This window comes from Bombyx mandarina, chromosome 10 (genome assembly GCF_030267445.1).
Source record: "Bombyx mandarina strain Sakado chromosome 10, ASM3026744v2".
NCBI lineage: Eukaryota > Metazoa > Arthropoda > Insecta > Lepidoptera > Bombycidae > Bombyx > Bombyx mandarina.
In genome coordinates, this window is record NC_143217.1 from 7,355,706 (window position 1) to 7,382,302 (window position 26,597).

Below are 26,597 nucleotides of genomic sequence, written 5' to 3' on the forward strand. Positions count from 1 at the left end.
CTCAAAGTGAACCTCGACCTGCATTTGTGAAACGGCAAAGACTCACTATTGTCAAGGAGATTGAAGAGACCATCTTTGCCATCTTGTAGTCAAGGTAGGTGTAACTGTCAATAATTAATAACACTCACAGATCTCATAATCAAATAACAATATCAGAAAAAAGGAGAATAGTTAGTTAGTTAGTGGAAGTAGCCAAAATGGGCAAGTGGACCTCAGTTCCTATTACATAAGGTACTAGGAAGTTTGTGATAATGAAAATTTATCACAGTGTAATATCACTTACTTTAACAGTGAAGGAAAACATTGTGATGAAACCTGCACACCTAAATGTTCTTAGGATTTTCTTAGGTGTGTAATCCACCAACCAGCACTAGGCCAGCGTGGTGGACTAAGGCCTAAAAACCCTCTCAATGGTAGTGGAGGCCAGTGTCCAGCAAGGGGATATATTATATGGGCTGATGATGATGACTAGGAAGTTACATACTACTACTACTACTACTACTACTACTACTACAGTACACATATAATCCTATATATTTACAAACTATAAGTTTGTTGGGTACCTAGAAATTGCTAACATTATTTCATATTTCCAGATGTCCAGCCACTTGAAAATAGGTGTAGTAATGACAAAGCTATCCAAGTAGCTCCAGCACAGGAACACAAAGGCAAGGCAAGTGTGTATTGCCACATCACCCCTAAATATATCTGAAGCAAGTACAAGTAAACAATCAGAACCAGCAAAAAGAAAACTGTTGTTCCTGAGGACAAATTTGACAGTGATGAGTCAAATGCACCAGCAACAGAAGGATCAACAGTTGACTATGAGTTATAGAAGAAGATTAATTAATATTTATTTAAATGAATATTAATGAATATAATTTTAATTATCGTGCAAAATTTGTGGTCAAAACATATATGTGTAAGCTTGAGGGTAGATATTATCTTGTTGAACACCAAGTAAAACGATGTCACTTTTGATTCCTGATTTAATCAACAATATGTTATCTTAACAATTCACTTAAACACTTGTCCAACTTTAACCAGTACGTACAACAGTCACTGAATCACACAACGTAACAACGATATAGTAAGTGCACCAGGCAAGCGCAGTCCAACGAATGTTCATTTCATTTTTATTTTTTTTTATTTTTTTTCCTACCTAAGCTGAGAGCCTTGAGAGGCTATATCAGCGTAACCCTAACTTTAGTAGGTGAGCTCACGGGGCTCAAACCTGACGATGTTGCTAACACGAACCCTAGCAAGAGTCGTGCTTCGCAGAATCTACCACCGGATCGGAAACGCGACCCACTGAGAAGATCCGGCGAGAAACTCAGTGGGCTGTGTCTGAGAGTTAATTTACTCGTCGAGCCCTTCGTCGCAAGCGACGGGTTCGACGAGAACGGTGACCGGTGCTTGAATTACCTAAAAGCACCGTTAGTGGATCGGGTGGATCCGAGATGACGTGTTTTGGGCGACGTCGACTGCTTTCCATTCTGTCCGCAGGATCGGGAATGTAGTTACCGGCGGCCACGATGAGGGGGTTCTCGTGTCGTGCCGCTTTATCGAAGTGGCGCATGGACGCCGACTGCAGATACTTACTGATGGACTCTAAGTCCAGGTCGTCATGGAGGTCGACATTCCTGACGAACCACGGGGCTCCGACGGCTATCCTGCAAAAACGGGATTGAATGATTTGAAAGGATTTTAAGTGTATGCGGGCCGCGTGAGCGAACACTACACTTGCATAGGTCATGACGGGGCGTATGCAAGTTTTGTAGAGTGTCACCTTATTTCTAAGGGACATTTTACTTCGCCTACATATCATCGGGTAGAGACGTCCTAGAATGAAGGCGGCACGGTCGCGTACCGTCTTAATGTGGGGGCGGAATGTCATCCTACTGTCGAGGGTGACGCCTAAGTACTTGACCTTCGGGGCCCACGGTATGGGCTGGTCGAACATCGTGATGGGGCGAACGGCGGGGGCGGGGGTATTGACGCGCCTAGTCGGGAGGGGGATGCTCAGCGTGGTGTTCGGAGGGCGACCCCTTTTGAAGAGCACCGCTGTGCTTTTCGTGGGGTTAATGTCGATGCGCCACTTCCGGAACCACTGTCCCATGGTGGTAGCTGCGGTCTGAAGTCGTCGATGAAGCAACGCCTTCTTCCTACACGAGTAGTAGATGGCGGTGTCATCGGCGAAGAGCGCCAGATGGGTCTCCGGAGACCGGGGTATATCGTTGATATACAAACTGAATAGTAACGGGGAGAGGGCGGAGCCTTGCGGGACTCCGGCTGTGACGTGACGGGGCCGGGAACGCGTTCCCTCAACTCGATATCGGAACGAACGGTTCGACAAGTAGTCTCGTATGATGAGCACGAGTCTGTCTGGCACTCCCATGTTATACAGTTTGAATATCAAACCGTTGTGCCAGACTTTGTCGAAGGCCTTCGCTATATCGAAGAAGAGGGCTCCTGTCGGAATGGGTTTCCGCCTGTTCAGCCCTAGTAAGATGTGCTCCGTGAGGCGGTGCACTTGATGGACGCACGAGTGTCTGGCGCGGAATCCAAACTGCTCGTCTATAAGAATTTTATTCGCGGATACGAAATCCCAGAGGCGTTTACGAAGGAGCCGTTCGTATAATTTGCCTATCGCCGGGAGGAGACTGATGGGGCGGTAACTCGCGGTTTCGTTATTCGGTTTGCCCGGCTTGTGTATGCCGATAACGTCCGCTTCTTTCCACGCCGCGGGAAAGATGCAGTTCGTCATAGCAGCATTTAATATCGTGGCCAACATCGTTATAAGTTGGGCTGGTAACAGTTTTAGCGCGCGGTTGCGGATGCCGTCGGAGCCGGGAGCTTTCCGTGGTTGTAGGCTATCGATCGCCTCCTTAACCTCGGAAGTGGTAATGGGGGGTAACGCGTCCGAGGGCGGCAGGGAAGCTCTGCGCTCGACCTCCCTGTCGACGAACTCGGTGTGTTCGGGGTCCGCGTGTTGAGTGCTGGTGGTGCACTGTTCTTGCAGTGCATCGGCCAGCAACTCTGCCTTGTCATCGTCATCGTAAGCCGGTGGTTGGCCTGAGGGGGTTCATTTCAAGGCACGTTCCGCCTTTTTATACTAGCCGGCGCAGCTGGCTTATGAGTCACTTCTGTTGCAGCTGTTGTTTACGAGTGGAACGACACGGCCGGCGCGCCTGGCTTGTGTGAGTCACTCCTATTGCACGTGCTATATAACATAAATATCGTTAACGCCGTCATATGTGTATTTTATAAATAAATATTCATTCTCAGTATTAATGTTGTTTTAATCTTCGATTGAAAAATTGGTTAATATTTTCGAATAACATAAACACGTGACTTTAAGCATAAACATATTTTTTAGGTAAATACTCTATTTAGCTTTGCTGGATTTATCCAATATTTCGACATACCAAAATTTCATACAGGAAAGACAGAGATAGATAGCTATCTGATTGAATACCTTGTAGAATTGAGCTTCGAAGAAAGCTCTTTTCTTCTCTTCAAAGTTTATTCTTATTCTTTATTAGAATTTATTCTAGTTTGCACAGCTTCTCTAACCGACACTGCATGGAATAAATAATCATTATAATTATAAAATATATTTCTGTTTACATACCATACAATTTTCATAGTTCAAATATTAATTTGGATTGATATGAATTTAGTTCGATTATCAAAATAATTTGTATTAAACATTTGTATTTCCTCAAAATTTCTATTTTTATAATAATGAATGTGACCACCCGATAAATAAAGAAATTAAAAATATTATAGATAACTTATTTTTAAATAATAGATTAATAATTATAAACAAAGATAGCGTATTAAAATATTATATTATGCCTATCATTCTTAAATAATTCAATAAAGAAATAATTTTCGCATCACCGTATATAATTAATATGAATAATAGGGTATTGCCCACTATGCTAAAAAAAATCATAAATTATGTTTTTTTGATAGATCTACAAAAAAGCAAGTGAGTAATGCTGTTTCCATAAAAAAAGGGCAAAAAAAAAAATTAAAGAAATATATTATGCACAAGTTCAAATGCATATGTATTATACTAAAAGTAAAACTTGCTACTTTTGTGTAGCAAACAGCAACTTTGAAAAAAATAATCAGGTCACTATAATTAGTATTGATTTTGATTCCGAGTAAGTTGCACAGTTGTTAGGTAATGTAGTTTCTTTTTGGAAGAATAACATTTTTCTAATCTTACACAAAAATGTAATGTTAAATACTTAAAAAAATCTTCATACCTATTTTCCTTTTAAGGAGTACAAAATATTGATGTGTACAAAGTGAATGTGATTTAATAAAAATAATATTTCAATTTAAATATGTTTTATTTAAAAATTATTCTTAACATACAGGTACAAAGGTTACATACTATAATCTTTATTCCTTTTCATATATATAAGCCCATATTTAGCACATTTGTGGAAAACAGAATCAAAATAATAATGAGTTGCTAGCCATTCAAGACCAGCATAGAAGTCTTATTAAAATCTGTTCAGTAGTTTTTGAATGAAGAGTGAAAATACTTACAAAAATTCCTATTTATAAGTAAGGATTACTTATTTAATTAAAGAGTCTTGTAGGTGGCAAACTATCTAAAAACTTTCTATTTTCCACCAAGTTGACATCAATTATCCTTCCTGCATATATATTTATTGTATTGTTTTTTTTATACTCTAACAAGGGGTGATATTACATTTGCAATTTCTGGGAGTTTGTTGAAAAATATATTGCTTGCTTGACTTACAGATAGATCGAAATCATCAGCCAATTGAGAGAATGTTCTATTTAATTTTATTCTCATCAAACATAATATAATATTTTGTTCAGAAACATTTGTATGTTTCTCAATCAAGCCTATTATGAAATATAATTCTTGTGGAAGACCAATATATAAACGTGGTTTATTTTTCACTTTAGATAAAATTGTTAACACATTCATTTTTTCAACTTTTTTAGTCTTCTTGAGAGCTATAGTCTGCAGTTCACAAGTCTTTGATGGAGTGGAGATATAGAGAGATGACTCATAGTCAACTGTTGATCCTTCTGTTGCTGGTGCATTTGACTCATCACTGTCAAATTTGTCCTCAGGAACAACAGTTTTCTTTTTGCTGGTTCTGATTGTTTACTTGTACTTGCTTCAGATATATTTAGGGGTGATGTGGCAATACACACTTGCCTTGCCTTTGTGTTCCTGTGCTGGAGCTACTTGGATAGCTTTGTCATTACTACACCTATTTTCAAGTGGCTGGACATCTGGAAATATGAAATAATGTTAGCAATTTCTAGGTACCCAACAAACTTATAGTTTGTAAATATATAGGATTATATGTGTACTGTAGTAGTAGTAGTAGTAGTAGTAGTAGTAGTAGTATGTAACTTCCTAGTCATCATCATCAGCCCATATAATATATCCCCTTGCTGGACACTGGCCTCCACTACCATTGAGAGGGTTTTTAGGCCTTAGTCCACCACGCTGGCCTAGTGCTGGTTGGTGGATTACACACCTAAGAAAATCCTAAGAACATTTAGGTGTGCAGGTTTCATCACAATGTTTTCCTTCACTGTTAAAGTAAGTGATATTACACTGTGATAAATTTTCATTATCACAAACTTCCTAGTACCTTATGTAATAGGAACTGAGGTCCACTTGCCCATTTTGGCTACTTCCACTAACTAACTAACTATTCTCCTTTTTTCTGATATATTGTTATTTGATTATGAGATCTGTGAGTGTTATTAATTATTGACAGTTACACCTACCTTGACTACAAGATGGCAAAGATGGTCTCTTCAATCTCCTTGACAATAGTGAGTCTTTGCCGTTTCACAAATGCAGGTCGAGGTTCACTTTGAGTGAATTTTCGTTTTCTATCTGCCCGACAATCGAATTTGGATGGTAAACAGTTTGGTTTCATTCGAATTCATTTGATGGAGCCCATTATCTTGTATTGCATATAATTCTCAATGTCGTTTTCCAGCTAAAACATGAAATAATTTTCCAACACTTTCAATACATAACCTATAAAAAAAATATTAAAATGTTATTTTACTAATGTTAGGAATATAATTTCGACTGTGTAAAAAAGTTATTATAATGTATACCTACATTATCTCTTGAAAGATAAATAATGAACATATTATTGACTTAATCTTTTCTATACCTTCATAACGATAGGTAGGAGGATGGAAAAAATGTATTTGGTCTAACTTTACGCCAATGTACATTATTTCATTTATTTATTTTTTAATTTTTTTAATTAAACTGTATACATACCAATCAATTGCTCCTTCAGGATTTATATTTGTTTTTTTTTTCTCTCGATTAAAACCGCGTAGACGGTACAAAGTTTAGGCATTATAGTTGACGCATGCGCAGTACACATATTTTGCATACATTTAATCAACTAATACAAATAGTAAATTAAACAAAAAACGAGTAATTTCGAAAGAGAACAAACGTGTTTTATATAATAACAATCGAAAATGAATATTTACGAGTCATTAAGGACGAAAAAATATTAAAAATTGCAATCGAGGGGCTAACTTGTACATATATTTTTAATAATCTTTTTAAAATAAATAAATGCAGAACAAACAATTATTAACAGTGAACAATCAAGAACAAATGATGAACAAACGAATTAATAGAAAATAAGTAGAAAATAGGAAAGAAAATTTTTTTTGAGGGGCTAACTTCATTCGCCTGGATTCACTCATGCACTCTTCTTTTAATCTTCATTAAGGGTAATAGGAATTTTATCTGTAGGAAAGATTGAAGTCACTTGATTGAAGTCACTTGAAATAGAGGAAAATATATTTTTGATGACATCTAAGCCATATGAACTTATGGACTATATGAAGCGAAATTTTTACCGTTAAAGAAATCAACAATGCCAGAAGCGATCGTGATATAGACATGATGTAATAATCTCAAAACTTCCTCATTCTTTATGAAATATACAGTAAAAAAAAACCAGAATCAAAATTTCTACGTATATATTTAGAAATATATAAATCATCCGTGAAGAATAACGATGATCGGAACAACTCTCTCGTATAAAAATTCTAATGGGAGAATACGGTCAAGCCGCGTGCCAGAAATAGTAGTAGACTCATCATAGGCACAAACTGTTCTCAACAAGTCTTAATCAGGCGTAAAAAGACGGTTTTCCGAAATCCCAGTATTTTCAGAATATATTAATAAATTAACTTAACTAATAACTTTACCTTAATAAGTTCATGACGATTCCGATAACTTTTCCAACAGTAACAGTTTTAATCAACGATTCCCTGTATCATCAGATTGATCTCAAATATTAAGTATATTATATATGGAATAGATAGGGCTGGATGGGCTTAGATCCCCTTGCCTTTCCTAATAAGGAAAAATTGAAAAAAAATAATCTAAGGATTTAAAAATAAAGATAAGGGAGACTTTTTAGCGGGAACGCGAGGAGTGAAGTTGTGTGATTTGTTTTAATGAAGTTATACTTCTTTAGGCGCGTTATGAAAAAATTATGAGAGTTAAATTTTACGATGCACGCGCACCGTGATACAAAATTAACAGAATGAAGTTGCCCACTAAATCGCTCATTACAATACGACCGACGTAACTTGGCGAGTCTGAATATAGCCGCAGGTGAACTTTCCGAAATGTTTTTTTTCTTTTTTTTTTTCCTCCCTAAGCTGGTAGCCTTGAGAGGCTATTCCAGCGTAACCTTAACTAGTAGGTGAGCAGGGTGAGCTCACGGGGCTCAAACCTGACGACGTTGCTAACACGAACCCTTGCATGAGCCGTGCTTCGCAGAATCTACCACCGGATCGGAAACGCGACCCACTGAGACGATCCGGCGAGAAACTCAGTGGGCTGTGTCTGAGGGTTAATTTGCTCGTCGAGCCCTTCGTCGCAAGCAACGGGTTCGACGAGAACGGTGACCGGTGCTTGAAGTACCTAAAAGCACCGTTAGTGGATCGGGAGGATCCGAAATGACGTGTTTTGGGCGACGTCGACTGCTTTCCATTCTTTCCGCAGGATCGGGAATGTAGTTACTGGCGGCCACGATGAGAGGGTTCTCGTGTCGTGCCGCTTTGTCGAAATGGTCAGAACCGTATTTTTTTTTTTTTTTTCCTACCTTAGCTTGTAGCCTAGCGGCTATTCCAGTGTAACCATGGCTAGTAGATGAGCTCACGGGGCTCAAACCTGACGACGATGCTAACACGAACCCTAGCAAGAGCCGTGCTTCGCGGAATCTACCACCGGATCGGAAATGCGACCCACTGAGAAGATCCGGCGAGAGTGGGCTGTGTCTGAGAGTTAAGTCCGAACCGTACCGAGAATTACCGAATTTATACCGAAGCTTGAGGATGTTGTTTAATCAATTTTTTTGCAAATTGATTAAAATTTAAATGAAAAAAACAAATAAATTTAATAAAAATAAAGTTTAACTTCTTACGCGCGTATATAAGTACACGCACCCTTTTTTTGTTTATTTAGTGTTTCTTCAGGTTTAAAGAGGTAATCGGTGATTTATTAACTGTCTATTATCTGTGAAAGTGCATAAATGTGGGAAAATGAAACAAGCCGCTGAACGTAACTTCTCGGGATCCTCGAAAAATCCACTGAAAAAGTCTCAGTAAATGACCACCGTTTTACTGAGATTCTAATTCATCCCATATCACCTCATCTCATTTTATTTCGTTTTCATTTCATTTCATTTCATGCCATGTTTTATATTAATCGACTTTATTTCATTTCTTAATATTATTTTTCATATACCTAAAAAAAGTTTTCATTAAAATTAAACTAAGACTTGACCTTGACTTGGTTTTAGTTACCAGGTCATAAAATCCCTTAAAAAAAGTATAGATGGATTTAAAATTTATTTATGGGCAACGCCTTATGGGCTTAGATCCCCTTGCCTTTCTTAATAAGGAAAAATTGTACCAAAAAAAAAATATCTATGAATTAGACTTGCGCAAAACATCACTCCTCAATGTAATGTGATATCGTCGCTGCGCGTGCAAAACCGCGTAAGAGCAGTTTGTAAATACCGCGTAACAGCAAAACGCGCAAAATTCCAATATCGCGCTGGTCGATTCTAAGCTCTCATAGGCATATATTAGACCTCACCTGATTTGAATTATCCAAGGAAAAACACCAGTTTTACTATCGAAACAATACCGCGGAACAGTAGGAGGCATGAAGTTGGAAGAAATTGCGCGTATTTACTACGGTCGTAAGGAAAATGTAACGCAATTTGTGTGTGCTCCCGAAAATAATTATTTTGCCGTGAATAACCACCATGTAAGTTTGTTTTAAATGTTTATTATTTTCCGTTTGTAATGTGCTTATCTTAGAATATTTAAATTACATATAATTATTTATCAATTTAATGATTCTGACTAATATAGCCCCTAAAAAGTATTAACGCGGTCTTGACATCGCTTGATTTAATAGTTTTGTTGAGTTACGCGGTATTGCATTTTACTAAAACTATTTATTTATTTCTTTATAGTTAAATCCTTGCATTTTCAGGTAAGTACTCAAATGATGGAGGACCAAGATAATTTTATTTTAGAAAATGCGGATATTAATTAAAACGTGGTAACTTTGCGAGAGCTATCTGAAAGGCGAAAAATATTATTACAGAAGAAAAGAGAAATATTAAATATATTTAACTATCAAAATTAAGCAGTGATACAACCAGTGTCCACACTTTGTCTGAGAATGAAAAATAAGAGGTAGAGAATAATGGGAAAAGAGTACATTGGATTTAAAAGGAGGGCACAAAACTTGTTCAGAACGATCCTGAGCCAGCAAGAATAATGGGTCCAATATGTTTGTCAACAAAATGCTTTAGTGGTTACTATAGTTCAAACCTAACAAAAGACGCTCGATCTGAAATATTTAATGATCACTAGAAGATGACTTTGCAAGAAAATAAAAATATATTACTTCAATGGTGGATAAAAAACCTACATCTAGAAAACGAAGATCTCTAATTCAAGACGAAATGACACTAAAATGTACTATCAAAAAGTTAACAATAAAAAAGTAAGGGTTAGCCTGAAAACGTTTTTGGAGAGATTGGGTATTAAAGAATGGACGGTTCGCTATTGGCTTGAAGATGAGACAAATAATAAGGAACTTAAAACAACGAGTGATACAAAAAATATCCAAAAAAGAATTAGTTTAAAAATATTTAACCACCGAAACTACCATCACATTACTGCAGAAAATCTACTTCAAAGTTGTTCTTAGAACCTATCATACAATCAAAATCACAATTTTATCGTCTTTATGTCGACTACTCGGTTTCAGAAAATAAACCTGTGGCATCTAGAAAAGTAATAGGTTGGGGAAAAAGTATTTTCGCATTGTAGTATGTATAAAATTGTAATAAAATCTCTTCGGCTATACTATTTGTATCTGGCTGATTTTGGTATCATTAAAAGTTCAAATTTTAAAGAAGATAATTTCAAATTCAAATTAGGAAAATGTGTCATTTTTATTTATTTTTCGCACTGTCAAGATGAGTGAATCTAATGAAGAAATTCGATACATTTTAAAATTTTACCAAAAGAAAAGTGAATTGCAAGGCAAGCCGTGAATTTTTTTTGCGATGTTTATGGACCTAGTACAGTGTCTATGAGAACATCACTTTGGTTAAAACGTTTTCAATCCAGAAATCTTGATGTCAAAGATGCACGTCGCTCTGGTCGCCCTATTACGGATAAAATGGATGCCATTTTTGAAAAAGTGGAGCAAGATCAGCCTATCAGTAGTTACGACGTAGCTGAAGAACTGGGAATTGACTACAAAACAGTTTTGGCGCATTTGAAAAAAACTGGGTACACAAAAAGCTCGATATTTGAATACCTCACGAGCTCACTAAAAGAAACCTAATGAACCGAGCACTGCTGATTTGTGATTCTTTATTACGACATAATGAAACCGAACCATTTTTGAAGAAGCTGATAGCTGGTGATGAAAAGTGGATCACGTACGACAAGAACGCGCGAAAAAGGTCGTGGTCAAAGGCCGGTCAGGCTTCACAGACTGTGGCGAAACCCGGGTTAACACGGAACAAGGTGATGCTGTGTGTGGGGTGAGATTGGAAGGGATTCATTATGAGCCGTTACCACCAGGCAGGACCATCGCTTCTGAAATCTACTGCGAACAACTGATGAGATTAAAACAAGAAGTTGAGAGACAGCGGCCGGAATTAATCAACAGAAGGAGTGTGGTTTTTCATCATGATAATGCTAGACCTCACACATCTTTAGCCACTCAGCAAAAATTAAGAGAGCTTGGCTGGAAGGTGTTAATGCATCCGCCGTATTGTCCTGACCTTGCAATTTCAGATTTCCACCTGTGTCGGTCTCTTCAGAATTCTTTAGGCAGTGTCAGGTTAAGATCACGAGAGGACTGCCAAAACCAATTGTCGCGGTATTTTGATCAGAAGCCCCAAAATTTCTATAGCAAAGGGATTATGTCCCTACCTAAAAGATGGCAAAAAGTTATCGAGCAAAATGGTACCTACATACTGTAGTTAAATGTAAATAAACTATACTAAAAAATGTTGTGAATTTTCTTACAAAATGCGAAGAATTTTTTTCCCCAAACTATTATTTAAAAGCGTTTTGCTTGAGGAGAATATTGGATTGTTTCAACCAAAAAAGGATCTTTGTGACCAGTGCTGTGCTCACAAAATTGGTAATTTATCAGACGAACAGTATGCTAAACATATTGAACGAAAGGACTTGGCTAAAGCAGAAAATAATTTTGACAAAGAATTAGCCCAAAAAGGAATCATACATGCATTAACAGCAGACCTTCAGGCAATTAAACTGTGTTCTTTCCTCAATGCCAGTGCACTTTATTTTGAAACTAATCGCGCCGTACATAACTTTTCTGTGTACAATCTTAGCAATAATTGAGTCACGTGTTACCGGTTCGATGGGACAGCATCCGCCTTAATAGCCACTACTTTCGCGTCTTTTTTCGTAGACTACGTAACTAAATTACTGGATAATTATTGAAAGGATGTTATATTTAGAGATGGTTGTACAGCACAAAACAGAAATAATGTTGTATCAAATGCGTTGTTGCACTTGGCTATGGCTAGGAACGTAATAATAACTCAGAAGTACTTGGAGAAAGGTCACTCGCAAATGGAAGTAGATTCAGTCCACTCGAAGATTGAGAGGAAGTTGAAAAATCGGGAAATATTTTACCCTCAAAACACGCCACAATAACAAAGGATCCCAGAAAAGTACCAAGTTTGAAGTAATTACAAAGGGGACCAGAAAAGTACCAAGTCTGAAGTATCAAGTCTGAAGTAATTACACCTGAATATATGTTTTTTAAAGACTTTGGTCTTAAAGATTACCTTATTTATTGAATCTATAAGACCTGGAATGGAAATCTGAACGCTTATAATAAGATCTCCATTAATGATTAAATATTAATGATCTACTAATTATGAATAGGTAATAAATATCCTTTTGTAAACTGATTTCGATAATAAATACATAATATTTTTGTTAGATTATACTGTTTCCGATTTGGTTTTTCTAATAATAAATACAACCCTTTAATCAATTGTTTCATTTAAAAACCGCGTACCTTTAATAACAGTGTAATTATTTTGTAATTAGTTAAAACAAAACCGCGTAAGTGACTTTACACAAAATCTAGACTAACTACGATTAAATTTTCGTTATTTTCCATTAAAGAAAGGTGTAAAGAACTAGCTGTTAAGTTCAGTTGGTAATAACAATTGAAATGGCTGAGTTATTCAGTTTTTTCTTCCTCCTGTAAAATCATCAAAAAGCAAATACGCGGTCTTTACAAGTTGCTCTTACGCGGATTCGCACGCGCAGCGACGATATGACATCACTTTTACAGACAGGTGATATTACTCGAAAACATTACACATCACTCTTAACATTACTCGGTGCGTTCAATAGATACTGTGACGACGAATACATTGTATCTATACACCCGAATCATTACCTAAGTGATGTGTATCAACACATGATTCGGGTGTGTCATTACAGTAGTGTATTACAATACAAAGTATGAACTTTGTATTGTAATACACTGTTATATTACTTGACAGAGATTGACTTACTTAATAATATAATAATTTTATTTTTTACTTAATATAATTTATTGTGGGATGAACGGATTTCATATGGCGACTTAGACTGCAAATTGAGCTCGACAATAATGTTAATATACGAGAGCAGTAGATGCATTGTTTCGGCGCGATATCCTCAAAGTGCATCCAAGGAGGACTGTACTTTCATTTAGACGCCGTTATTTCTTTCACTTATTAAACACGCATTAAAACAAATAATAAAACTATCTTCAAACAAGTGCTTAAGTAATTCAAATCAAACACAAAAATTAATATGAAATATTACTAAACAATTACGAGCGACTAGCGATTTTACAAAAGTTGCGAATAAAAAATTAAGTAAGTACTTGCGGGAAACTACCGGCTGGCCGCATGAAAAATATAAACACAAATACCTATATTAAAATTCAGACGTACCATAGGTATAAAAATGTACCTAGCGGCCGGGACATACGGTTCCAAATCACTAGGAATAATTCCGTGTCGCTTGCTCATTTATTTTGCGTCGATAGGTCTGTCTCGCTCGCTCGGTTCCGTTCGTGTATTAAGCAACATTACACGACAAAGAAAGAAACATGTTGGGTGATGGTGTGATGTTTGTTTCCTTCGCGTAATGTGTGACGTTGCATTACATCGTAGAGTAATATTACCCGAGTAATATCACTCGCATTACTTACACATGTCTACTATGAATTTAAAGTTTGTTTAAAATTTGCAGAATTGTGCTCGTGTTTGTTCGTTGTTATAAATTGCACGTATTGTTTACATATGTACTCATCTGATTTATTCCATTCTATAAAACAATTCCAAGATTCCATCGCTTGGTAAATACGGACAATATGATTTACTGCCGAAGATAGCCCAATATTAAAATAACACAATTAATTTACACGATGGGCGAACTTAATAAAAAACAAAATGAGTGGGATACCAAAGGATTACGGGACCCTGTCAAAACTCTTGAGGTACTAGCTTTATTACTTTTCTGAATAACTACTATTGTTTTGATACACAATTGAAAAAAAATACACGAACTATAATATTACTACTTACCAAACCACAAAATCATTTAACTGTCTTTAAGATTTTGTTCATTCATTGATATTTAATCTCTCCAAAGTTCAATTGTATAGTAACAAAAGTTGTAAGTGACAATATACAGTTGAGTTCAAAACCCTACCAATGTATGATCAAATTATTTGAATAATAAAATGTATGAATTTGATAGAATAACATCATAAAAATCTTAGAAAAAAATAGTACAATTTACTGAAGTCCTGATTTTATCTTAAATTTCTAATATTTCAGCTTAACACTGTTCATATGAATGTTTTCTTTCAGGATAAATGGAAATTAGTGCCTTCATTTCTTCAAGTTAAAGGTTTGGTGAAACAGCACATAGATTCATTTAATTACTTCATAAATGTGGAGATAAAGAAGATAGTACAGGCTAATGAAAAAGTATTTTGTGAATCTGATCCACTGTTCTATATTAAATATTTAAATGCCTATGTTGGTACACCTGACTTGGAAGAAGGGTTCAATATCACTAAGCCAACGACACCTCATGAATGTCGTCTTAGAGATATAACATACTCAGCTCCTATAACTGTTGATATAGAATATATTAGAGGGAACCAGAGGGTGATTAAAAATAAACAATTGATTGGAAGGTAACATCTTAAATAAATGCAAATTAAATTATAGAAGAAATGCATATTTCTAATACTAGCAGATGTAATGTTGCTTGATCTATTACTATATCTTGATTTTGCTCACTAATAAGCAGAACATTCCAGGCATTCTGTATTATACATATCAAATGAATTTAACATTCCGTACTCCCAATTGAAAAGATCCTATCTTAAAAACAATTCAATGAAAAGCTCGACAGAGAAAATATGTTTTATTGTTTGTCCACCCCACCCAATGTAACTCAGTTAAAAATTGATTGACTCTTGTGGGCTGCAACTATTGATGATGTAGGAATTCAAGTAGTTCACCATCTGCATTTTACCTATCTTCACGACACATGTATGTCAAAGTATTAATAAAGTAGTCAAAGTAAAAACAGTTTTTGTGTCAATATCAAAGTAATAGTATCACAAAATTTTAACATGTTAATGATTCCTTTAATTACTTTAACATTAGGTCTTTGCCTATGAAGTTTAACAATACTGGCCATTTGAAATGTAATTAAATTATATACCTATTATTAACGTCACTCTCATATTGCATACATAATTTTGAAATCTGTATTTTGATTCTTTACAGGATGCCCCTCATGCTAAGGTCTTCAAACTGCGTTCTTACTAATAAATCAGATTTTGAGCTTGCACAGTTAAATGAGTGTCCCCATGATCCTGGAGGCTATTTTATTATAAGAGGTATGAAACCAATTTAATTTTATACAACTAATATAAAAAAAAACTCCAATGTATGTAAATGTAAAATGTACATCAAATATGTAAATGTGTAATAATTATAATCATAAAGTTAAATTTTATTAATTTGTTGGATAACAAAGGATAGCAAATGTGTTTTGATTAGCAATTAGAGTTATTACCAGTACTTTACCATTTTAAAGTTTTATTTTTATTGGAACGAATTTCCTTACGGCAGGCTTGGAGGTAATAGGGATTTTGCTGCGCGACCGAACTGAAAAAAATGTGATAGTAAAACCGTAAGAAAAAATCCGTGGAAAAAAGTGCGTGGAATAAAACCGTTAAATGAGACGTGCCCAGGCGCGACAGTCGCATACACAAGCGAGTAGTGTATTTTTTTTTTTATTGCTTAGATGTGTGGACGAGCTCACAGCCCACCTGATGTTAAGTGGTTACTGGAGCCCATAGACATCTACAATGTAAAATGCGCCACACACCTTGAGATATAGTTCTAAGGTCTCAGTATAGTCACAACGGCTGCCCCACCCTTCAAACCGAAACGCATTACTGCTTCACGGCAGAAATAGGCGGGGCGGTGGCACCCACCCGTACGGGCTCACAAGAGGTCCTACCACCAGTAATTACGCAAATTATAATTTTGCGGGTTTGATTTTTATTGCACGATGTTATTCCTTCACCGTGGAAGTCAATCGTGAACATTTGTTGAGTACGTATTTCATTAGAAAAATTGGTACCCGAAAGCGAGATTCGAACACCAGTGCATCGCTCGATACGAATGCACCGGACGTCTAATCCTTTAGGCCACGACGACTTCAATCAGAAATTATTCAGAAAGCGTACGCCGTAAAAACAACACAACCGTTTGCAAGCGAACACGGACTCTAACCATTTGTTGCAGTTTTAATCTCCCCCTTGCTAATGATACTTTCCTTGTAATTTGCGGCCCCGTATTCTTTACACGTACATTCAGTAGTACTATCGAACGTTATATTCGAAACGGGAGTTTTGGTCGTTAGCTTTCGACCGCATCAAGAAAATCTGATCAACATTCTCCAGTCGACTGTAAATGCAAAGCGTATTCCTTGATGTATTGCCACGAGAGGCCTGAACGCTTTCACAGAAAAAGAACTGAAAAGACATTTTTATGTCCCATCTGATCTTTTGAGCCCTTACAAAGCTTGATTTACATAAGTATCTAAAAACACCACATGTCAGGGACATGAGGATATTCACTTGAAAAATAAACAGGACACAATATATTTGGTTCGCACTTATACAATACTGTTGTATGTTGCACATTTTTTTTTTTTTATTGCCCTTTTAGGCAGACGAGCATACGGCCCACCTGATGGTGAGTGGTTACCGTCGCCCAAGGACTTCAGCAATGCCAAGGGCAGAGCCAAGCCGCTGCCTAACACAAAAACTGCATTTGCAAGTATCGCTTAAAAAAATTCAAGTTTATTTTTAAATTTGTACAGTAAAAGTTTTAAGCCTTAAGCAAGACAAAAAAACATTCAAAGGCATTATTATTCATAGCTTAATTTCTTACGTAAATTTAAATTTATGCGCTCGCGATAAATATTTCAAAAAGCACCTGTCTTATTATTCTTTTATCATTCTCCGCCTCTCGCGAGCTACTGTTTTATCTTTCAATCCATTAAGCTTCGATCAATAATAGTACTAGATTACGGATCAGGAACAAAAATAAGACGCTCCAGTGGCCACGTTTGCAGACACGAAAACATCTTCATTTCTTAGAAAAAAGTTTAATAATGTTAACGACTTCAGTTTATTATAAACCTTAATACTTAAACATAAAGTTTAATTACCATTGCAAAATATATGTATTTAGGTCCTTTCGTCAGAAAAAGAATATTATGGAATAAATTTAAAATGTCACTTGAACATAAAAAGTCATCAGTACAAAAATATTTATTCTAAAATGATACTTAAAGCCTAATTTATAAGGTTAAAAATATTTGTTTAAAATTTCGTGCTTATTGTATTGTGGAACTAGATGTAGTTCTTGGTATTACATTTCAATGCTCAGAACACAGTAAGTATTGAAAGACATAGAGTTGCAGAATATACATATTTGTTTTAGGTTTGTTTTGTATGGTCGCAACTATTTTTGACCGATTCAAAAAAGTAGTAGATAATATTTTACATTGCCGCTATTACAATAAATAGGTGATAAAAAATAAAATTGAATAAAGTAAAAAAAATATGAAAGGAAACACGAAACATGTTTTCCACGTATTCTTTATACAGAAGTAATTAAATCAATAATGTAGGTTTAATTACCTTTAAACAGATTCAGTTTGTTATGAAGCTGTCTTTTAGAAGTCATTTTTATATGAGCGGTTTCTTTTTACAAATATAATGTAATCTTATATCAATGAATTTTTCTATAATCAGTTTAATTTAGGCTTATTTTATGGCTGTGTTCGTTTCCCCCAGAAAACAAATCCTTTTCAGCATATACGCTTAAAATATTTACACATACATATAAAGTTTTTTTAATACTTTTTTGCATTGATTTGCCACCACCATTGAACAATTCTAGAATTTTTATAAGAGTTCTATATTTCTTCTCCTCTTTCTTTCGCGACAATATATATCCATTGTGCACAGCGACAAGGGGCTACTAGGAAATCTACAAACAAAAATAACATTATAAAATAACAAAACTACTCTATGCATTCCCTGTCCAAGAATAGGTGATGTTTGTTACAATAGTTGGTGCCTTGTCGCAAACATTGGCCAAACAATTACAATATTCGTAAATTGTGTTTTATTTACAATATAATTGTGTTTATTATTTTATGAAAAACACTTAATAATATAAATTTACCAAAAAAAGATATTCCTTCCAAAACCTTGGTGTTACGGTGGTTTTTTACTCAGTTTTTGAACGCGCATTGCAGCGTTTTGACGTCTTAGTGTTGGCTATGATTGGACCATACTAATTTGAAATAAGACCACAAATTTATTTGTGGTCTTATTTTTCGGGCCGCTTTTGAAGCGCTAATCGCGAATCTAGTAGTATTATTGATCGAAGCCATTAAGAGATAATTTACGACAAATCTTCCGCTCCAACTCAATTCGCTAAGTTTCATTTAATTTTCATTTTGTTACAGACATGAAATTTCATTGATTACGTAATTGAAGTTTTAAATAGTAAAACTTTTTTAACAAGAATCTTTTTGAGCTTTGTTCAAGAGGCAAGTCTGGTTCGAGCCACAAACAAGCTATCAGCAGTAATATCCCTCGGGTTTTACCGCTCCACTGGCTAGATAATTCTATTATTACTTGCCACACCCCTCGGGTTGCATATAGAGAATATAACATTTAATACCTATACGGACATATTATATTTAAAAATGGGCACAGACTTATTAAGGCTGTGCAATTTGTTATGTAGTATAAGGAAGTTGAAAGTTTTGGGCTATATATTTCGGTCTTCACACTTTTTAAAAGCGAATCACATAGTTTTATCTAGATAAACTAGACTAGAAAAGACTAATATATTTATCGGTATGATTTACAATTAATCAATATTCTTTATTATACACAGTGACAGATCTGTAATATTTAAAAAATGCAGCATGATAATGAGTCTTCGATTGTAGGGTTCAACTCCCACATAAGAACGTGAGGGTGGGTACTTCACGGCCTCAAGGCGTGATAGCACGTGATACGAACCAAAAAAGTGGCAGGTGCGACTTATTTATAATGACGAAAAATAAATTCAGCGAACCTTCGCATTTAGAGTTGCGTTTTCCGTCTCTAATATATCATTGCGTGTACCATTTCAACGACGAAGGTCTCTCGTCACTATTTATAACATCATACTATTTCCAAAACATTCGAGGGGCAAGGAAACAGACTAAATTGAAGGAGCTAGGACACCGCACTACTGAAAAATATTCTCCTACTCTCTTTCTCCCTCTTTCTTTTCGTTCTCTCATCCATTTCTATGTAATTTTATGTTGTCAAACAAAAATAAAGAGACATATTTTGTTATTTTAGTTGATAATTTGAATTACGATGTCTTTTTATTTTAAGTAATTTATTATTTCCTAAAATACTGAATTTCCTAAATACTTTCTTGTAGTTAAATAAAAACTAATCAGCAAAATTTAAGAGAAAAATCAAGAAAACCTACGTAAAATTGATCACGATTTTTTTTGCAATTTGTGTCGATTCTACATTAGCCGAAGGAACTTCGTTCCTACCTGGTGTCCCACGACACCACATAATTTTTTTCTGACTAAATATAAGGCTCTCAGTTTACTTTACTCCTGGCAGGCAACAGTTTGGGCGTGTCCCTTACGTGAGCAACTGTGGCTGCTCATTATCAGATGGGTCACATGCTTGTATGCCTTCAACAAAAATTCTAAAACCAATCAAATTTTATTGTATTAAGTTCGTGTTAAAGTCTAGTGACGGTGTATGAACATTTGCATTGATGGTATATTTAATACATTATATGGTGTTTGATGCATTTATAAACCCCTTTTCTTCTTGTATATATATATATATTTTTATTGCTTAGATGGGTGGACGAGCTCACAGCCCGCCTGGTGTTAAGTGGTTACTGGAGCCCATAGACATCCACACCGTAAATGCGCCACCCACCTTGAGATATAAGTTCTAAGGTCTCAAGTGTAGTTACAACGGTTACCCCACCCTTCAAACCGAAACGCATTACTGCTTCACGGCAGAAATAAGCAGGGTGGTGGTACCCACCCGCGCGGACTCACAAGAGGTCCTACCACCAGTAAAAAAAGTTCAATGGATATATGATTTTTAAAATGAAATGTATTTTTGTTTTTCCCTGCATGAGTAGTACTACTAGCCCCGTACCCGCTTTACCTTGAGTTTCAGGACACCTGTATAAGTACATATGTAGTTTACTTGAGTAATGAAAAATGTATATTATTTTTACTGTCTGTAGGTCAAGAAAAAGTGATTTTAATTCAAGAGCAACTCTCTAGAAATCGAATGATTGTTGATGAATTCAAAGGAGCAGTACAATGTCAGGTTACAAGTTCCACACATGAGAAGAAAACTAGAACGAATGTGATTCTTAAACATGGAAAATATGTGCTCAGACATAATGCATTATCTGATGTATGTTACTACTTCAATCAATTTCATTTAACAAACAATATTCAGAGCTATATATGCATTAACAACTCTAATATGTTTTGAATTGGACTTTTTCCCTTCAAAATTGCAAAAGCTATTTCAAAAGCTAAAAGAAATAATGTCCAATTTTGTAGTTTCCACTAATTTGTATTTTTTTATATTCAGGATATTCCAATAGCTGTCGCCTTTAAAGCCATGGGCATATGTAGTGATCAAGAAATAATGCAGCTTGTAGGTACTGACGATAATACAATAAAAAAAATGGCACCTTGTATTCTAGATTGCCATAATTTGAAAATATTTACTCAAAATCAAGCTCTGACTTATATAGGAAGTAAACTAAAAGTTAAAAGGTAAAGTTTCATTTTACATCTAATTTATTACTGTTACCCCATGTTTTTAATTACTATTAGTACATATATAAATAAAAATATTTTACTACCCCGCTGTTTCTGTAAGCTTTTTTTTTGTAATCAAATGACATAATAGTTCCTAATTGTTTTAAACGTTCGCGACTGATAATATATTGAACGCGTTCATAATTTAATTTCGTTAAAAATCTATGCTAAATTGTGATAAAGTACGCTCTTTGTGTTGAAGAGATAGAGAATATATGTCCAAGGAAAGTATTAAGTATATGACAAATTGGGCCTGGAAAAAGATATCTATGTAGAACGCGGGAGAAGTTGAAATAAATCCAATTCAGCAGTGAAATGTACTTACAGTCTTCCATCCCTTGCGAGCATTCATATAAAAATACCGTTTGATAGATCTAATATGCTTATAGTTAAAAAATAAACGTACATTTAAACCTTAACCATTGCCATTACATATATTTAAATGCTTCCACATTTTCCATACAGTACCTATTAAAATCTATTTTTGTTTTAAATGTAAAGGTATCAAGGTGGAAATACGAAAGTACGCTCACCAATTGACGACGCTCGTGAACTGTTAGCTACGACTATATTAGCTCACGTATCAGTTGAGAATTACAATTTCTATGTAAAGGCCATTTACCTTGCGATAATGGTGAAAAGGGTAATTGAAGCCGAAACAAATAAAACTGCAATAGACGATCCAGATTACTATGGGAACAAAAGGCTTGAATTGGCGGGGTCTTTATTGGCACTTATGTTTGAAGATTTATTCAAAAGATTCAACTGGGAATTGAAGAGTATAGCCGATAAAATAATACCTAAAGTTAAAGCTGCCCCCTTTGATGTCGTGAAGCATATGAGACCGGATTTGATTGCTAATGGACTGTTTACAGCCATCTCTAGTGTTAGTACACGATTTTATCGATTTCTTATGGACATTAATTACTCATTATACCATGCTAATAAGATATAATATTTTAGGGCAATTGGACAATTAAGCGCTTTAAAATGGAAAGGCACGGGGTCACACAAGTATTAAGTCGCCTCAGTTATATATCAGCACTTGGTATGATGACAAGAGTAAATTCCCAATTCGAGAAGACCAGAAAAGTGTCTGGACCACGGTCATTGCAGGCCTCACAGTGGGGTATGCTGTGCCCTTCCGACACTCCTGAAGGAGAAGCATGTGGTCTTGTTAAGAATTTAGCACTTATGACGCATATTACAACAGAGTGCTCTGAAGAGCCTATTGCTAAGTTGGCCTGTAATGCTGGAGTTGAAGACGTAAGGCTGCTAGGCGGAGAAGAAATAAATCATCCTGCTGTTTACATCGTCTTTCTTAATGGTATTTGAAAAACATTTTAAAAAAATACTCATTAAAATGTTATCTGTACTTATAGTTTGTTTCCGTTACAGGTAACATATTGGGCGTTTCTCGACAGTATAAGCGGCTGATTAAAGTTTTTAGAATGTTCAGGAGAAGAGGATTGATTTCAGCTTTTGTCTCCATATATCCCAATCATAACCAAAGAACCGTTTATATCTGCAGTGACGGCGGCAGGCTCTGTCGACCGTACATAATCGTAGAAAGAGGAAATACCTTAGTGCAGCAATCTCATTTAAATGAATTAAATAGAGGTATAAGAAAATTCCAAGATTTCCTCAATGATGGTCTTATAGAGTATTTGGATGTAAATGAAGAAAATGATAGTCATATAGCAACACGTGAAGTAGATATTGATCCGTACGTCACTACTCATCTAGAAATAGAACCTTTTACGATATTAGGTGTGTGCGCAGGCTTAGTACCATATCCACATCACAACCAGAGCCCTAGGAACACATATCAATGTGCTATGGGTAAACAAGCAATGGGTAAGTCTGAAATATTTTGGAAATTACATCATTTATATTAAAGTTTATTCACAGAATTAATTATTTTATCTTTTAGGAACCATAGGGTACAATCAAAAAAACAGAATCGATACTCTAATGTATAACCTTGTTTATCCTCAATGTCCAATGGTGAAGTCTAAAACTATTGAGTTGATAAATTTTGATAAACTGCCAGCTGGTCAGAACGCTACTGTCGCTGTAATGAGCTACAGTGGATATGATATAGAAGACGCTTTGATTCTAAACAAAGCTTCGATTGACAGAGGATATGGACGTTGTCTAGTTTATAAAAGTGCGAAAACAACAATGAAGCGGTACAGCAATCAAACATCGGACCGAATTTTGGGACCTTCGAGAGATGCAGTTACAGGAAAAGTAATTAGAACTCATGATGTTTTGGATTCTGACGGCATTGCAGCTCCAGGTGAAATGGTTGAAAATAGGCAAGTTTTAATAAACAAACAGATGCCGCCGGCTACAATAAATCCCGTCACTCAAGGACAACCGCAACAAATTGAATACAAAGATGTACCAGTTACATACAAAGGGCCAGTGGAGTCATACATCGAAAAGGTTATGGTATCTTCAAACTCCGAAGATGCTTTCTTGATAAAAATCTTATTAAGGCAAACCAGAGTTCCAGAGATCGGTGACAAGTTTAGTTCTAGACACGGTCAGAAAGGTGTAACTGGCTTGATTGTACAACAAGAAGATATGCCTTTTAATGACAGAGGAATATGTCCTGACATGATCATGAATCCCCACGGCTTCCCATCTAGAATGACAGTGGGAAAAACCATTGAGCTCTTAGCTGGAAAAGCGGGATTATTAGAAGGCAAATTCCATTATGGTATGTATATAGGTTACAAGGATATATTATTATTTATGTATCTTAACGCATCATTTGAATTACGGAAATCTATAAATTTGACAGCATAGATTCTTATTATACGATATTATGGGATGAAGAAATTCATTCGTGAAGCTGTTATGTAATGGTGGTAGGACATCTTGTGAGTCTGCACGGGAAGTACCACTACCCTACCTATGAAGCAGTACCTACTGCGTTTCGGTTTGAAAGGGGGGACAGCCGTCGTAATGCTAAAACTGAGATCTTACAACTCATGTCTCGAGGTGGGTGGCGGCATTTACGTTGTAGATGTATGTGGGCTCCGGTTACCACTTAACACCAGGCCGTGAGCTCGTCCAACCATCTAAGCTAAAAAATACCTGAAAAGGTGTCAGTATTTATTAAATAAAAAAAGGTGACACTCGAGTCATTTCAATTAGTCTGTGTATTTCGTCTATTTAACATTAGTCACAGCGAAGCGCGGTGTCTAGTTTTAAATGAAAAATAAGTAAAATGGCCATTTTAGGTACTGCGTTCGGAGGTTCCAAAGTACAGGACGTTTGCAAAGAATTAGAAAAACATGGTTACAATTATCACGGAAAAGATATATTTTATTCGGGATTAACTGGAGAGCCTTTAGAAGCTTATATTTATTCTGGTCCTGTGAGTATTTCTAATCTCAGTTATTTAAGGAACAAGACAACAACTGCAGACATTTAATTTTCAAACAGGTATACTACCAGAAGTTAAAGCATATGGTTCAAGACAAAATGCACGCCCGAGCACGCGGACCTAGGGCGGTTCTGACTCGTCAACCGACTGAAGGACGCTCTCGCGACGGAGGACTTCGGCTGGGCGAGATGGAACGAGATTGTCTTATTGGATATGGCGCCAGGTAAACACTAATATATGTATAATATATAAGTAATGACGAATTTGAACTCCATATGCCCCCTGAGTTTCTCGCCGGATCTTCTCAGTGGGTCGCGTTTCCGATCCGGTGGTAGATTCTGCGAAGCACTGCTCTTGCTAGGGTCAGTGTTAGCAACACTTCCGGTTTGAGCCCCGTGAGCTCACCTACACGTCAGGGTAAACCTGAAGTAGCCTCTGCTATCAGCATAGGTGGGAAAAAAAGAAAGTAAAAAAAAAGAAAAAAAAGTCATACAGATTTATGTAATATGAATAACCTAGTTAGTTTGTACCGCGATTTAATTATATGGCAACTTTAGAATTGAAATGGTTTAATCCGACTTTTTGGCGGGAACGCGAGGAGTGAAGTTGTGTGATTTGTTTTATTTTGTCTATTTCGTGTTTATTCAGGTTTAAATGTGTAATAACGTTTAATATCTGTGAAAGTGCACAAATGTGGGAAAATGAAACAAAGCTGCTGGACGTAACTTCTCAGAATCCTCCAAAAAGTCCACTGAAAAAATCTCAGTAAATGACCACCATTTTACTGCGATTATATTTCATCCCATATCATTCATTTAATTTCATCCCAGTTGATTAATGTCTCAAATTAATCATCTTCATTTCATTTCACTCCATAATATCATTTTTCATAAAAATATGAATATAAATTAAAATAAGACATGACTTAAAGGTCTCAGTTACCAGGTCATAAAATCCCTTAAAAAAAATGGTTTAATCCAAAATTCTTGTTTTTTTGGTAAACGACAAAAATGTAATTGAAGAATTATAGTTTTTTAGTTTCTATTTTAATACTTTACGCCTTAAAGCACATACCGTAAAGTTTAAGGTACCTATTCGCGTGATTCAAAAGAGACAGAAAGCGTACTTTGTCCTTTTCTACACTAAAAGAGATTGTTTAATTTTATAAACTGACTAGCTGTACCTGTCTGCTTCGCTGGGCATTTAAATTTAACATTATTTATTCTCACCCCCATAAAGATTCTCACCATTAACGCCCCCGCAACTGGTGTAGGGAGTCCAACACTCATATAAATATTAGCTTATCCATCAAGTACATGTATTTTCTACATGGATACCAAGTTTCAAGTCAATCGGATGCATGGTTCAGTAGTTATAACGGAACATCCGTAAAAACCACTGTAGATTTATATATTAATATAGAAGTATAGATAAGGATACATGTTTAAAAGTTTAGTCATTCAAAATATCTTAAAATTTTTAGTAAAACCACTTCAATTCTAAAGTTGTGATATGTTATGAAACTTTTAGATTATTAATTTGAAATGTATTCCGCCAGCATGTTGATCATGGAGCGGCTAATGCTGGCCTCGGACGCGTTCACCGCGGACATATGCGGCGCGTGCGGGCGGCTCGCGAACCGCGCCTGGTGTCACACTTGCCGGTCATCGGCTGCGGTTTCCAGTGTCGAAATGCCGTACGCTTGCAAATTGTTATTTCAAGAACTAGCTTCAATGAATATCGTACCTAAGCTTACCCTAAAGAAATATTCCTAACAGACAATAAATAGGTAATGATTCTGAAAATAGTTTTAATTTTATCGACGATTTTTCTACCCGCTACGGTTGAAATAGGTACCAGTAAGTGTTGGTATAATTAATGTTAATGGTCATTCTGTATGTAAAAAAAAACCCTTGCCTACTTCTGCCACGAAGTAGTCATTTTAATTTCGTTATTCAAAACGTCGGGAATAACGAAATTGCAATAGCATAAATAATCTAGAGAATAATAGTACATAGATTATAAAATTATAAGTTCTTAACATGATAGAAGT

The 26,597-nt window shown here is 35.8% G+C and overlaps 1 protein-coding gene and 2 long non-coding RNA genes across 5 annotated transcripts; 1 reads left to right on the forward strand and 2 right to left on the reverse strand.

Annotated features, from left to right (window-relative positions):
* Nucleotides 1-4,348: 4,348 nt before the first annotated feature.
* On the reverse strand, nucleotides 4,349-6,195 carry LOC149502190 (uncharacterized). The gene is made up of 2 exons (XR_016323687.1): nucleotides 5,803-6,195; nucleotides 4,349-5,295 (listed from the first exon to the last, which is right to left on the reverse strand). It is a non-coding gene; the product is annotated as an uncharacterized LOC149502190 (long non-coding RNA).
* A 6,704-nt stretch (nucleotides 6,196-12,899) lies between these two features.
* Nucleotides 12,900-26,349, forward strand: RpIII128 (RNA polymerase III subunit RpIII128). 3 transcript variants are annotated; one of them, XM_089730508.1, is made up of 13 exons: nucleotides 12,900-13,001; nucleotides 13,906-14,152; nucleotides 14,529-14,860; nucleotides 15,462-15,574; nucleotides 20,553-20,728; nucleotides 20,912-21,099; nucleotides 21,646-22,030; nucleotides 22,108-22,471; nucleotides 22,543-23,001; nucleotides 23,078-23,872; nucleotides 24,399-24,535; nucleotides 24,604-24,767; nucleotides 26,103-26,349. In XM_089730508.1, exons 2-13 carry the CDS (start codon nucleotides 14,081-14,083, stop codon nucleotides 26,317-26,319), a joined length of 3,402 nt encoding a protein of 1,133 aa, XP_089586634.1. In that variant the 5' UTR covers nucleotides 12,900-13,001; nucleotides 13,906-14,080; the 3' UTR covers nucleotides 26,320-26,349. The 3 variants fall into 3 exon arrangements, with proteins under 3 accessions (XP_089586634.1, XP_089586635.1, XP_028041419.2); XM_089730509.1 differs by having other exon boundaries at nucleotides 12,933-12,956; nucleotides 13,999-14,152; XM_028185618.2 differs by lacking the exon at nucleotides 12,900-13,001 and having other exon boundaries at nucleotides 13,682-14,152.
* LOC149502191 (uncharacterized) lies at nucleotides 18,173-18,567 on the reverse strand. The gene is made up of 2 exons (XR_016323688.1): nucleotides 18,447-18,567; nucleotides 18,173-18,248 (listed from the first exon to the last, which is right to left on the reverse strand). It is a non-coding gene; the product is annotated as an uncharacterized LOC149502191 (long non-coding RNA).
* Nucleotides 26,350-26,597: the final 248 nt, after the last annotated feature.